Source organism: Rhea americana, unplaced genomic scaffold (assembly GCF_003343005.1).
Source record: "Rhea americana isolate MKP2758 unplaced genomic scaffold, rheAme1 scaffold_205, whole genome shotgun sequence".
NCBI classification, from domain to species: domain Eukaryota; kingdom Metazoa; phylum Chordata; class Aves; order Rheiformes; family Rheidae; genus Rhea; species Rhea americana.
Window position 1 is genome coordinate 931,774 of NW_028186206.1, and position 15,203 is coordinate 946,976.

At 34.8% G+C, this 15,203-nt stretch overlaps 1 protein-coding gene across 5 annotated transcripts in view; it reads left to right on the forward strand.

Annotated features, from left to right (window-relative positions):
- Positions 1–15,203, forward strand: part of CC2D2A (coiled-coil and C2 domain containing 2A) — a 66,651-nt gene that overhangs the window by 3,130 nt on the left and 48,318 nt on the right. For 4 of the 5 annotated variants that reach the window (XM_085304266.1, XM_085304263.1, XM_085304262.1 and 1 more), the window contains exons 6-12: positions 7,698–7,786; positions 8,236–8,337; positions 10,259–10,360; positions 11,176–11,355; positions 11,529–11,682; positions 13,150–13,286; positions 14,773–14,904. In XM_085304266.1, the coding sequence (XP_085160392.1) occupies positions 7,698–7,786; positions 8,236–8,337; positions 10,259–10,360; positions 11,176–11,355; positions 11,529–11,682; positions 13,150–13,286; positions 14,773–14,904 (896 nt within the window). Of the gene's footprint in view, positions 1–7,104; positions 7,133–7,697; positions 7,787–8,235; positions 8,338–10,258; positions 10,361–11,175; positions 11,356–11,528; positions 11,683–13,149; positions 13,287–14,772; positions 14,905–15,203 lie in introns of those variants that run through there. The other variant, XM_085304265.1, reaches the window with a different exon arrangement.

The following is a 15,203-nucleotide window of genomic DNA, read 5'->3' on the forward strand; positions in this document are numbered from 1 at the left end:
CGGGCCGCACAAAATAACAGTGCGGGCGCGCAGTGTTCTCGCGTTTGAACGTTACCCGGGGCATAGCCTCCACAGGCGAAGTCGTGACCTCTTCTGCTTTAAGCCGCGTTCGCGGTTATGACAGTGCGCGGGTTTATTCTCAGGGTATTTTATTTTTGCTGTGGGAAGCGGTGTGTTAAAGCTGTGTGCGCGAGGGCGAGGTAGTGTGAGCCTGCAAAAGGGGATGTCTGCCTGCCTGCGTGGAGAGMGCGAGGGCTGGTGTTCAAAAAGTCATCTTCAGTTTCTGTGGCACAATCCCTGTCTGCTCCTGCTAAATACTTAAGGGAACGTTAGTATGCTGAATCTTGCTGCAAAGTTTTTATGGAATTACATAAACAGGGTACATAGGAGTTAATTAAGAAGTGAGAATTAAAAAATAAAAATGCATAAAAACATAAACATCCTCAGTTTATCATCAATATTTTGCGGATAAGGTAACACAAAAGTAAAATAATAAAAATATGTATATATTTTTCTCATTTYATGCTCCTTTTATCAACAAATGGTATTTGTTACAGACCTCTACAATTTACGGATGTTTCCTGCACTTTTAAAATGAATGTAGTTATGATCTGTCTTTTCGAGTTTTTTTTGACTCATATTGTGACTCTGCCTAGTGCAGATAACACTAGGAAATGAGTTGCTGTTGACAGAGGGGAGTCCAAATAGTTTGTAGAACTGATTGCGTGGGGAAGTAAAGAGACACCCTCTAGTGCTAGTTTTCTCTAACAGAAGCCCATTTTCAAGAGTAAACAAAACAGCATTGCAGAGCRCTGAGAGGAAAACTTTCTGTTGATTCCCTTTTGTGATAAATTATTTTTCTTAAACGTTTTTCTGTTACTTGTTGCTTCTTTTGAAATCCCTCTAAATCTGTTAATTTTGTTGCGATGGAGGGAAAATACTACGTGTGGTAGTCTGAATTGGACTGTTTCATTGATTTACTTGATTGCAGTATACTTCAGATGCTTGAAAAAATAATTTAGATCAATAAAATTTGGAGAAGGACTGTATCTTGAGTCAAGTCTTCATTGATTTATCTGGATTACTTTAAGATTTTTTTTTTTTTTTTTTTTACCATTTAGAGCTCAATCTGATAAGTTTATAAGTAATTTAAATTTTCACCTTCTCTATGAATCTTCAAATACAATATCACTGAAGTTTGTTTGCTAGTGTGTCAATCAGTCATGAGGTAAAAATAAGTTCCTTTTCAGTTCCTCACTGCCTTTACTGGACTGTTGATCTACATGTGAATTTCTCCTTGTCATTCCTATCAAATGATAACCAGCAAAACAAAAACTACTATAAAAACTGCTATTTCTCATTTGTGATTGAGAAACTCTACATAGACTATTTCCTCTGCTATTTTGATTTGGTTCTGTTTTAGCATCTGTGATAATACTTTGCCTCTATTCCTACTCCTTTTTAGTTTGTCATGGTTGTCTCCRTATTTCCTCATTGTTCCTATTAAACTTGTGCATTGTGGAAATTGTATTTCCACATGAGTGGRAAGTGGGAGACGTTAGTGGCATTTTCAGTGTGTGAGGTCCTCAGAATACTTGGTTTATTGTATGCCAAGCATTGTACTATCACTATATTATTCTCTTTGCAGTCTAGCAACTTTTATTTTAAAACATTTTCATTWACTGTTTTTTCACCTAATATTCATCACAGAGGCTGTTTGTCACAATTAGTATTTCAAGTGCTTGGTTGGTCTTTTTTAATGCAGTCCAATGGCAGAAATTTACTGCTTGTGTGCTTGGATCCCTTTATAAATGCCTTAAGTCAAAGGAATTTGCTGCTAGTCCACTACTTAGATGAACAAGTAAGACAATAATTTCAAATAATGTACAGTTTTAAAGAAAAGGCCTGATTTCTGACAGTTATTCCCTGAGAAGTCAGGGCAACTGCAGTGTTGAAAAATTTTTAGTTTTGTCCTTGTTGTTTTTATTTGTTCTTTTTTTTGGTTAAAGTTTCTGGAATGTCTGAGTATGTGTTCTTATATAATAATTGTATCCATGATAAAAACAGAACTGCTTCTAGGACTKGAGATGGAAGTCAAGATTCCCTCTTTTCTTTCTAGTAGTGCTGATGCTTGATCACAGCGTAAGTGTTTGCCTACATCTGCTTTCCCTTAAGCCTGGTTTCTGCATCCCATTCAGATATGGGATTGTTAGTGTGCTGTTTGCAGCAGTTCAGGGTTTTTGTGAAGTCACCTAGAGACCTTGTTTCAGACTCTTCCAAAAGTACAGATGAAATTAAGGAAGAGATATATTAGAAGACATTTTCAAGCTCTCAGTCCTTCCTTAATTTCACTTCGACTATCCAGCTTTCTTATTAGATCTGACCAAAGAAAAATGTGGAGTCATTGTAGGATATTTACATAACATAAATGTGCTGTAGTTAATTTTCAGCAGTTCGGGGAAGAGTTCAGATTGTTAGAAATCCTCTTCCTGAGCCGTATTCTACCAATGGTGGCGCTGCTGTGCAAACCCTACAAGGCTCCTGAGCTGTTACTGATTTTCTTTGTTTGTTAAAGACAAACTGAAAATTCGTAACTATTCTTCTTTTCTCCTATTCTCTATGTACAGCAACATGCTGGAAGCCTCCCTTCATCTGTTCTTCCTGCACAGGGATATGTGACTGCTGTGCACATTTGTGTTTTATAACCACACACCTCATCTCAGCCCAAAAGATTGAGGAAAAAGCAGAAACAATGTTTCTGAAGTTTCTTAACTTTTTAGGTGGTCTTTGTTCTATACTGCAGATACTTGTTTTTATGTATACTTCTAATAGATTTAAAATATAGCTTAATAAGGTGTCTGTCATGCTAAATTTATATTTAGTGATTTTTGTATATTCCATTTAAATTAAATTGGATAGCTAGGTATTTATTGTAAAACAGATTTCTTTCAGACAATTCATCTTTTAAATCTGTGTTTTTTAAAAAAACTTGATTGAGAGATCGTGTCAACCTCCTTAGTAGCAATTTCCTTGTTTCTTTGTTTTTTTAACTTTTATACTTTAAGTTAGATCTACAGGATTAATTTGCATGAATCACCATATTATATGGATTTTCAAAGCAATACTTGTGTGTTTAGTGGTCTTTGTAGACAATTACTAAAATTATTTCAATTTATGAATACAAGAAGCATTGCCAAAAATCTACCTTTTCTATCATTAGATAGTTAGGTTAGTTGTAGTGATTATTGTAAAAATTTATAAGAAAATACTCTGGTATTTTACATTCTAGACTTTAGTTCAAGGGATATTGAACTGAATGATACGCACTTTTTTGATACAGCTGTTGACAGGCCTGAAATTATTATCCTGTGAAGTAATGCTCTCATGAATATCTGTCTTTAAATACCACTCTATAAATACATTTTGAAGTTATTCACAAATTACTTGGCTATAGAGTCTTTTCACATCAACAGAACAAAACTATATAAACAGAAAGAAAGTAAATACATTTTTTAATGTGGTACTACTTTTAASAAGCTACAGAATCCCACAGTAATTGAAGTGCTGAATTAATTTTACCACAACTAGTAAAGACTTAAAATGTTTTTCATTATRTGTAGAAAGCATAATTCCCACGCTATAGTGAGCAACTGGTTCATTCATAAAAACGGCTTTTTCTGCATACAGAACACTGGTTTTGGAGGCATTTGAAGTGATGGCTGATTGTTTCTGCACTAATTTTGCAAGTTTACACTGTTCACTTTAACCTGTTTTGGCTGGAAACRTTTGCAAGAAATTGTCCAAGATTTCAGAAGACCCAAAGCAGATTTTTATCTGTGATTTCTTGTCTCCGTTAATTAGAGGAACTGAAATGAARTTTTTGCTTCAGTGAAATAGAATATGCCTGTACAAATGAATTGAACAGAAAACAATCATAGAAAAAAGTTTTAGAAGGGAAATCCAATGGTAACTTAGTCCATCTTCTCTAAAGTAGTTTCAGCTCTGCTTAAGTCAATTGATACCTGTTTTTTTTCTTTAAACTTTCTTAAAAACTTGCTCTCCACAGCTATCCGAGGATTTTTATTCCAATGCTGGAATAAAAACCAACTTTGGAAACCCCCTAAAGTTTAATCTTTTCCAGTGTCTGACCAAAGTCTTCCTTGCTGCAATTTGAATCTACCATTTCCATCTCCAGTTGGCATATAGAGCCTTTCTGTATGTAACAGTGTTTCATAGACTAGAAGTCAAAAAAGTCATGACAGATGTTGAATTTTTTCCACTATACCAAAACCCCTCTAAATTCAGTTGTTCAGCAAGCATGACTTATATGAGACATCTGGCAGTTATTGCCACAGATGCACATTATTCTATCAATCAAATTGCTAATAAAAGTTTTTAAAAGCATTGGATTGAGACAAATGCCTGAAAACACCTGCTTACTGTGGATTTTGATAAGCAAGTAACAATTAGTAAATTCTCTTTAAACGTGTCTTTCTGGTGACTTGCATACCACTTTCTATTTTTTTGGTAATTTCTTCAAAATTCTTTCTAATGAGTAACGCTTGCTATAAGGCTTGGTTAAAAGTCAAGCTRTGTACTTTTTGCACCATTCACAAGACCTAGTAGAATATATGCTTAAGAATGTTAAATTGACATGTCTTGATTTCAGCTAATCTAGTCCTGTTCACACTTATTGCCTTAATTTCTTTTGGGTTTTTATGAATGGGATGAGTGTTTCTTGTAGAATTGAAGTTAGATTGACTCRTGTGCTTCTGTGACCCTCTTTTTCCCGTTTCTTAAGAATAAGCACTTGCCCACTGTTTTGGAACACTCCTCCATCATTTCTCATAATCACTGATAGTTCTGGTACTGCTTCAGCCAGTTCATTAGATACTGTAGAATAATGTTTTTTTAATCAATTGAGCGTGGTGAATATWTATTTTATCTAGATCTGCTGTTCTCTGTCATTAATTTTTATTCTGTTCTCACTGATACTATGTATTTTGTCTTTTCTAACAAGGAATAATTAGGCTGTTCTGTATGTCACCTTATAGCCTTCTCTTCTGAGTACTTGCTCATTTCTTTAGTCTTGATAAGGTTATGGTTTTGGATGCTTTGTTCTTATGCATCTCATGCTAGTGATGTTCCACTCATGTCTTTGTCTTGAAGGTTTCCGAATATAATAAATGCTTCTTACAGATAGTAGGTTGCGTTGTTGGAAAAGAAATTCCTGAGTCTTCTCACGTTTCTGAGCAGAATCAGTATTAGCGTAGTATGATCTTAAAATCTTTTTCTTTTTTAAATGACAGTGGACTAGGTTCATCCAAGAAATTAGATTGCACTTCGGTTTTGGTATAGTAGATAGATCTTAAATATTTTTAAGTTGTATATCCTAAGAATGGTATTTCTTGCCACTAATAAGTTAAATACAGCTCTCAGAATAATATTAAATCAGCCATAATATTTAATGTATGATATTACCACTCGTAAGCCCTTAGCCTTTACTGTGTTAATCTCCTTTCTGAGAGTTCGATGTGTTACATAAACCTGAAATCTCTTTGCCTTGGCAAACAAGAGTTTTTTCTTAAGGACAAAGTGCAAATCAGTGTTTGGCTCAAAGAACTGAGAAGTAATACAATTATGTAACTAGAGGTAACTAGAAAAATTTACCCTGAATGTCATAGTGTCCACAGATGTTTTTAAAAAAATAAAAACAAAAACCAAGCTGGCTGTGCACAGCAACCCACATAAGCTGGAAGAGCTACACTTTTCTTCCACCAATCATTTTACAACTGTTCCAGTGTAATGGGTAACATATTCTATCTGGAACAATGCAGCTCTTTTTGGAAATATAAGCTAGTTACCAAAGTTCAGAATAAGAAAATAAAATCTGAGGATTACTCATGTAAGAAGGGATATAAAGCATTTCTCTTTAAAAAGCTATTATTGCATAGATCAGTCAAAACTAAAGTCTCAGTAAGCTCCTGAGAACTACCAGGTAAGCTCCAAGATTGCAGTAAGATTAAAGAGGTCTGTGAAGATGGGGAGACTAGTATGTAACTGGAGTCCATTTAGTTATTGAAAAAAATGAATTAGATCTCAAAAAAAAGGCTTTCTGCAAATTGCCTTCAAAACTATTATAGATATAAAACTATGTTTTCAATTTAAAAATATTCTAGAGACTTTTGTAAAGAGGTAACGTTAACCCATTTATGCTGGTAGTGCAATGCAAGACAGGGAGAGCTGTGTCTTCTCAAAACACAGTGCAGATAGCATACATACTACCACAGGAAGTATTGCTGTTTGCTTATACGAAGGATCTCGTTTTCATTGTATACATTTAAAAAAATATATATATATATTAGTATGAGTGGATAGGTTGAAAGTGTCGTCACTTCTTTGTATTTCTAACTCCAGGAGCATAGCTTCTCTGTCAGCAACTGGATAATTATTCATCCTTATTTGGGAATTGAGGAATCTAGTAGCATACAGAGTCATGCAACTGATGCTTGCATAAATCTGCCTGGAGGATTCATAAATGATAGGAGGAATATGAGGGGGAGGAATGCCATTAACTTTTTGAAGCAGGAGTTCATGGTAAGTTTGGTTAGCAAAGACAAGTACTCCTTTAGTTTAAGTTTTGGAGGAAGACCCTGGCCTTCTGAGTAACAACTCAAAGGCTGTGACAAACAGTAACTTTCCTTTTCTATAACCATGTGATTATGGAGATCAGTGTCCTAACTTGGTATTTACTATTAAAAACTCTATGTCACTAATTTAAAACTTCAGTTTTGTATGTTTCAAAGAATCAACGGAGATTTATTCTAATATTTTCCCCTGAATTTGACTTTTTTTTTTCTTTTTGTACTGAAGTCTTTCTGTTGTTAACAAAGTACAACAACAGCTGAATGTGGATCCCTTGAAAATGAACAAATTGTTTTCAGAACAAATAGAGAAGCTATGCAAATACGAAACTGAGCAATGTTTCTTTTAACAGAAGTTTCAGTGGCAAAAGAAATATCTCAGACTTTGCTCTGCATTCTCACCAGGATGAATAATGGTGAAAGAACTCCATGGTCCTTTTGAAGCTCTGATTCCGGAGGGATGGCAGAAGCAGAAGTGAGAGCAGATTGTATGTGTGTGAAATTAAAGTTAATTGAGAGCTCTGTCAGTCATACATGAGACAGGGTAAAATGCATCCTATTGTTGTTTTGATTGTGCTAGAACTATAGCACAAAAACACCACTAGACAAATAAACATTTTGTCAGTACAAAAGGCAGATACTCTCAAATCTCAAAATAAGCAGATTTATAAATACTTTTGCTGTTCTGATCACATCTGAATCATGATTTATTGCACAGCACCACTCAATTATATATAACTAAACAATTCTAACCAATATTTTATAAAATAAGAAGTAATTCTTTAATTTTTTAAGTACCACATATAAACATTTTTTCTTCTTAAAGTGTCTCRGAGTATATTATGAAAGATGCATAGCTCAGCCAAAAGTATTTGGGATGGTCTAAAAGATCTAAAGTGCAAAAATGTAAGTTTCAAACTGAAATTTCTCATTCAAATCCTTTCTTTTGGAACCAGGACTTCTGTATGGAATAAATGGTCYATTTTGTGCAATTTTAAGTTTCCTTCACAAAATACTTAATTTAAATGCACTACCATGTTTTCTCTGTTACAGGCTTGCCACCTGTTCCTTCTGCATCAAGGACAAGCTTTGCAGAATTTTCCGTTAGAGAACGAATGAGAGAGAAACTGAAAGCTGCAAGGGTGAGAATCCTTCAGAGATCCTATTTGGTTGATTTTAGTCTTGTAAGTCACACCTGCTTCACTTTGCTTTCTTAGTGCTCTATGAGGCTGGGTTGGGATAGCTGCACTTTCTCGATGTCTGTTCTGTGTCATATTTTTTCTAAGATTATTTAACTCATTTATAATACAAAATTATTGTTTTATAATTAAAATGATAAAGACCCTTCTAKGCTTCTGTCAAAAAATCTGATATTGTTTTGAAATAAATGAAATTGCTTGTAAAGTTACTGCACAGTGTAATAAGGAGTATTAACATCTAAGTCTGTAAAATCACTTAAGCTGATTATACAGTTGAAGCCTTCTGTCACTAATAAAAACATGGCGTAAGCTCTTGTGTTCCTGGGCATTATTATAGCATTAGTTCTACTATATTCCTATTAGAGCTGAGTATTATTTTTGGTTTTGCTTAGTCAAAAGCAGAAAATACTTCATTGCAAGAAGGCCCCAGTCCACGACCGAGGCGTTTGAAAAGCATTAGAGAGAGAAAAACAGAAGTCGGACTGAATAAAGAGGTAAGAATATATTGGGCCTTGCTATTCTGATAATGAGAAAAAGGAGATGAAAGGTCAAATAAGTTGAAGGCTACAGGTAATCTGTAAGATCAACTTCATCATTTTAAGAGTGATGAAAGTGGTGATGATGTTTGAATTAGTTACTGGGAACTTTCCTAAATTAACGCTTTTAATATACATATTTAGCAAAAATCATTTGCTTTCATTGTAGCATAAATATAAAGTGAAACTTAAGTCATTTACAAATTAATTAGACTTCTGTTGTGTAAGATACTTTGAAGTATTTTTGAGATACTTAGAAGTATTTAAAGATACTGTAATAGACCACAGCCCTACAGCTTTACATAAATTAGCACAGTATAATTGGTGAAGATGGTATGTTAACTTCATATCATTGTGTTTCCTTGTTCATGTTTTTTATTAATGTTTTAGTATAAGTATATTCTTTGTTTTTTTTTTCTTCATAAGAAATTTCTGAAGTCAATTTGTTTGCAGAACTCACACCCAGATATTCTTCAGAACTCATGAACTGCTTGCCTTTAGAAAATGCGTTCCTAACTATTTGTATGTCCAGGAAGGACAAAGGATTACATATTGCAGCAACGTTCTTATTTGGAAATTCAAGCAATGTAATTTTTTATTACATAATTTTTTTTTTTTTTGGTGAGGAAGTACCTGTTTGTGTAGATGCAGAAGATTTTTTTTGATAGCGTTTTACAAAATGTATTTTGTTGTAGCTTTCAATTAACAAGTATTGTTTCAGTCTGCTTGTATTAGGAAATTGTGGAAGGGATGTATTAGGAAATTGTGGAAGGGATATATTAGGAAATTGTGGAAGGGATGTTAAAAGTTAATTACTAATTTTATGCTCAGCATATTTGAAACCTTCCGCATGTTAGTTTTATTTCCTGTACTTATTTACGCATGTATGAAGTTTTGTTTTGTTTTTAACAAGTGGCTGTCACATTACCAGAGTTTGAGGGTTATTTATTATTGTTATGAAGTGTAGATTGCATAAATATAAACATGAGAGAAATCATAATTTGATCTAAGAATTCAGGGTAGAAGGATGAAAAACAGATAGTGTTAGATGTTTATGTTGGCTGGGCCTGATGAAAATCACTTTGAAGTACTTCAGTGGACTAGCTGAGGTGGTATGAGAACCAGTGATGATTACTTGCAAGAAACTGTTGGGACTGATAAAGCTTTAGAAAATTGGAAAAGGATAAGTACGCCAGTTTCTTTCCTGAGAAGGTAGAGGAGTATCATCCCTGGAGTTTTAGAATAACCTAACAATAATTGCTTGAAAAAGAACAAAACAAATAATCAGGTCTGTATGTAATCACCCAAACACTGAGGAGCACTTTTTCTTAATAATCCTGAATAGATTTTTTTCCTGATTGCAGTAGGGGTTATATGAGTAGCTCTTTGATTCCTTGATTCACTTCCTTAGTTAGCACTGTCAGGCAGAAGTACCCCTGCCACTGCTGCCAGGCTTGTGCAGTGTGTCAGCCTCTAATGTGTGTAACCCACAGGGCTGAAAGTTTTCTCTTGCTACCCCATCTTTCTCCCCTCCTGGAGACTAGCATGTGGTTGCCCGTTTCCAGAAGTGCAGAAACAATGATCTCATCAGCAGTGAAGAATGTAAACTAAGAGTTATGAAATGAACCATTTCTTGATACTCTGCATTCTCTTTCTTGACCCATATTTAGTGGAAAAGGAGTTAACTAATGAATAAATGTACCTTTTTTGGATAAACATTAAATTGGTATGATTATCATCACAGTGATTGTGAGTACTTTCTTTTTTTGTTAGTTCTTACTGTGGAAGTGCAACATCTAATCTCTTTATGCAGATATTTGCCTTCTTTTTAGTATATCAACAAATGTATATAATAATTTGCATATTTATTCTTATGTAGTCTGATAAAGATGAATTTGGGGAAATGCAAGAGGCTGAATCTCACACATCATCAAAAGTAAAGTTTCGTGATTCTACCAAAAGAAATAAACAAAAACCACTGGTAAGTATCACTTCCTTCATTTCAATGACATTAACTTGATTTAAGCTCTATATGACTTCACGATCCTATTTGATGAAGGAGCCAACACAATTTAGTCTTAAGCAGTGGAGAAGGTTTAATTTAAAAAACTTTGCAAACACTGTATCCAGAAATTGAAGTATTTAAAGGAAAATGTCATAAATTACAGGAGTTGTCTGGGGTCATTTAATAAAGAAAAGATCAAGTAAATCCATCTGGACACAGTTACTGGAGCTCATGGAAGAACCTTTGAACTTTTTTTTTAATCCTCTTTATTGAATGCCACCAGTTAGCAGATACAGCAATATACAGATTTTATACTGATATTTATATCCACAAAATACCTCTATTGGTTCTCATATTAAAAGCATTCCTTTTAACACTCAGGCCTGTGTCTGTCCTTCAGAGGCAGAATGCCATTAGCACTTCCTATGATTTACCTTAACACCTGCACTTGCAGATCAGCCATTATTATAGGCAGAGCTTAAACATTGGCATTTGTTTCACAGATTGTTTATATTTAAAACAATGAGATGGTTATAGTTGAACCAGGTAACCTTTTTAATAAAACATTAGAAGAAATATTTCATGAAGTCACAGTATAGCAATTGAAGGAGTTCCCTGTATCATTTTAAAATATGTTTCAGTGTTTGCCTGTGCCCCTTCTTTAAGATAAAGCAATTAAAATCCTATCACAGGTGTTTGAGTGTTCTTGCTATCATTAATACAAAGGTATTTTCATTTGTCCTAAACTTCTAATAAACTTCATGCTGAAGTATATGCCTTCTCTTCTTTAGGTTCAGAATGATTTTCCTTCTGCTGAAGAAGCATATAGGTTTTTTACTTTCGATTATGATTCTGAAGCGAAGAAAGCAAAGGCTGGAATTAGGAAAAGGAATGAATTAAATTATGAAGGAGAGGAGGCAGAAGAAGGTGATGTAGAAGCCCATGAGGAAGGACAAGAGGAAGATGAAACAGTATGAACTGTAGAATACATATTCATATTTTTGTTTGATTTCTTGATTTAATTTTAATCCTCTAATACAAAATGACAATTTTATTTCCTTTAAAATTCTGAAAGTGTACTTTAGAAAGATTTCTGTATTAATAAATAGATGAAATAACAGATAYGTTTGCATCTAAACTACAGGATGAAGATGTACAGCTTGTTAAAGATGATGATTTATTCGTCTTAGGGCAGACAGCCGAAGATTTGCTGGTAGTGAAACCTGCYGAGTATGAAAGCTACTCTGAGCAACTGCGAAAGGAAAAAGAATTTCTCTTCATCCCCAGCATGCAAGCAGGTATGTAGATTGTGCTTATCCTTTTTGTTGCTGGATTTTGTGTAGCATAGCACACTTTCATCTACTGGAAAGTATTAGACTGTGTAGATGTATCTAACTGTGACTGTGATGCTGCAACACTGATCGTCCAGGCAAATCTGTGTCTGAAAAGGYTTGACAAAATGGATTAACTAGGAATATGGACACCTCAGCAGGTCACCATCTGGTACACTAGCAATTGAACTCAGGGCTTGTYGGTTGCTCTGAGGTAATTGCCTTAGTGCCTTGTGTGGTAAATGCAAGATGGTTGGCCCTTCTTCACTGAGGTTTAGCCATTACATTATTTAGGGTACTTAAAAAAAATTAGTGTACACACATTTARGTACTATGAGGAGCTGATGCACAGGGTATTGTAACTTAGAGTATTTCTTCAGTTGGCCACACCCTTAATTTTTTCCACGTGGCAAGTTTGCCAAGAGTCACCAAAGTTACCTTAATAAATTTGATGTTGCAAGGGGCCATTTTTACCAAAGTCTGTTTTTGTGGTTAGTCAACATTTATCGTATCTCTGATTTTGTTGCCCTGTTCGCATAYAAGAACTACAAAATCCTTAAAAATTGCTTTCTAGTATCACTTACTGCTATTTAATATTTGAAGTGGAAGAAACGGAAGTAAATCTCAGGATGACCTGCACAGTCTGCACCAGAATGACGTTAGGACCAGCTTGTTATGCAATGTCAAAATATTTGACTTTAAGTGTTTCGAATTTTTTGTGTCTTTATAATTAATTTCTGGCTGCTTCCAGTGTTGTTCACCTGTGTTSTAATTCTAGGTGGTAGCTTTGATTGTAACCCTCTGTAATCACTTTCAATATGGATGTGAAGTAAGAGGAGAGATTGCTCCTTGAAGAATGTTGAGCCCATATGCCAGTGGAGTATTCCTGCAGGCAATCTTGGTGGGGGGAATCCACCAACTGTTACTGGGCTAACATGACTTTCTCTACATGTTCTACTTCTTTTACCAATTTCATAATCTGATCTGCTCTTGCATTAACAGTTCAGATTAACAGTAGTTTAAGTTTCACTTTACATGGGAATGACTCGAGAGTGTTTCATACAGGCCTTTGCCACTGCTAAAGGGACACTACACTGTTCTGCAAGCAGCCACTAAAACAGAACTCCACTAAATTAAAGATTTCTTTTTGTGTGTGTGTGTGTGTGTGTGAGGAAATGTTCAGATGTGTTATTTGGAAAATGTGTGACACATTCACGATATAATTCAACTGTGGATCTCTATTGGTTTTGAAAGGGACCTATTTTGGTTATATGTCTGTATTTCTTTTTCCTAATTATAAAAATATCTCTGACAGTATGTTTATTATGCAGTACCATTTTGTTTTAAGAACAGCCTAGGCTCTTATCAAAACTGATACACTGGAACTCTGGTTTTAAGATATTTTACATGCTTTTCTATTTCATTTCCCTTTAGTGCCTGCTTCTCAGAAGATGCCTGGAAACAGGCAGCCTAGGTTCCTTGAGGATGAGGGTCTTTACACAGGAGAAAGGCCCTTTGTATCACCATCCAATCTAAATATTTTAGAAAACAGAATACTCAGGCAAGAGCAAGTAAGTCATCATTTACATTCTTAGATGTCTTATTCAGACTTTTTATTTATCAGATTTATTAGTGTTTTATTTTGTTACAGCTAAGTAGATAAATGGTCATGGTARTATGGGAGTTTCAACTTTAAATTATTTAGCAGTATCAGACTTCAGTAATTGTGGCTTTTGTAGGAGTACATTTTAGTGTACTCCAAAAGCCAGAGTACCAGACTTGTCTTAAACTGGTATCTGTTTCCTATCTTTAMTCCTAGCCTGCTGGGGAACTAATACCCCCACTGAGACTTGCCTGTGCCAGAATTTAGTTGCCAGTAAGCTAGGGATAGGAATGCTTTTTTTCTATAAAACACTTGGAGAGGTAATGGTACATTTAAAAGCTTATGTAAGAGCTGGGCACTCTTGTTATATTTACTGGAAGATGAAAAAAAATATAATACAGAATGACTCTTTTCTGTGTCCACTGAAGATAACATGAAGTAATGGACTTCCTGGAAATTTACTGATCAGACAGTAGGTGTAATTATGTATTCAAATAGCTTATCTGGAAAAGCTATAGAACCCTTTTAGATTATTAAGAGTAGCTTATAGAAGCACCTGTGAAGATTGCATGTATTTTATCCTGCCTTAGTTTGTATAAGCTAGCATATAGCAGTTGCTCTTTATATTATCCTATGATTCTATGATTTTTCCTGTGCTAGCAGAGACATTTTGGCAAACAAGATTAGGGAATATATATGGATTTAAACTTTCTGGCTGTCTAGTTTTAGCTGAATTAATTTCCTAGTTTACCTCACTGTGTTACCACATAAAATGTCTGGCACTAGGGAGAGCTTAAAACATGTCTGCAAATAAGAAGGCAGGGCAGCATCTTTCAGCGATTGGACTCATGTAAGTTATTCTTGAACCCAAGTGATGAGAACAGAGGGATGTGTTAGGTCAGTGCTTCAACTCTGAAGAGCCATGGGAAGCAGTCAGTGTGCAAGACATCTACCTCATCTGCTTTCAGAGATACTGACTGTTCCTAGTTAGTTGAGGGTGTGAAATAGAAAAGTTGAGAGATGGCCTGATAGGTGATCTCTTCGAGATCCCATGTAAYCCTAAAATTCTTTGCTTTGTTTTTTATAATCGATTTTAAAGTTGTGGATGGCACTCTGATATAAAATGGATTATGATTTTTTTAGTGGACATACTACTTAAATACCAGATGTTGTAAATGTTGATTTTTTTTTTCCTTTCAAATCCATAACATTGAATTCTGAACTAAAAAGTATTTAAAGTTTAGGCATGCTCTTGGTCCTTTGAGTTCAAAACTTGTCCAGAGTATACTAGGAAATTTCATTGTCATGGATTAGAAGAGTATTGGTTAATTCAGTCACAAACAATTCATGGTCACCTCTCCTTCCTTAATTATTTTTTGTAACAATTATAATTTTGCAAGTCATTTCAATATGAAGTAAGAAGAAACAGTGAAATTTTTTTTTGTTATCTATAGGGGAAAGAGTGGTTTGGTGATGATGGAAAGATCTTAGCATTGCCCAATCCAATTAAACAGTCACTTACCAGGCCTCCCATATTCTCATTGGAAGAAGACATTGAACCAGAACTTGAAACATTGTACAGAAAGGTAGGCATATTTCATATATGTTGTTCCATATTTCATTATATGTTCTTGAGACCCTGCATCCCACCTATCCTGCACCAGAAGCCCTGGTGGTCTGAAGGGCTTTGTGCTAACATCTGTAAGTACTGCTTTATGGAGCTCTACAAGTACTGCTTTCTGCACTCCACTTCTTCAAGTATATTCTATCTGTATTTTTCTGTAAAAATAATGCATATAGAAGGATGAAAAGTTTAGCCAGTAATACTGGTTAAACAGTAAAGTGACAGGGCATGACAGATTCTTCAAATCCGTGGGTTGCTAAG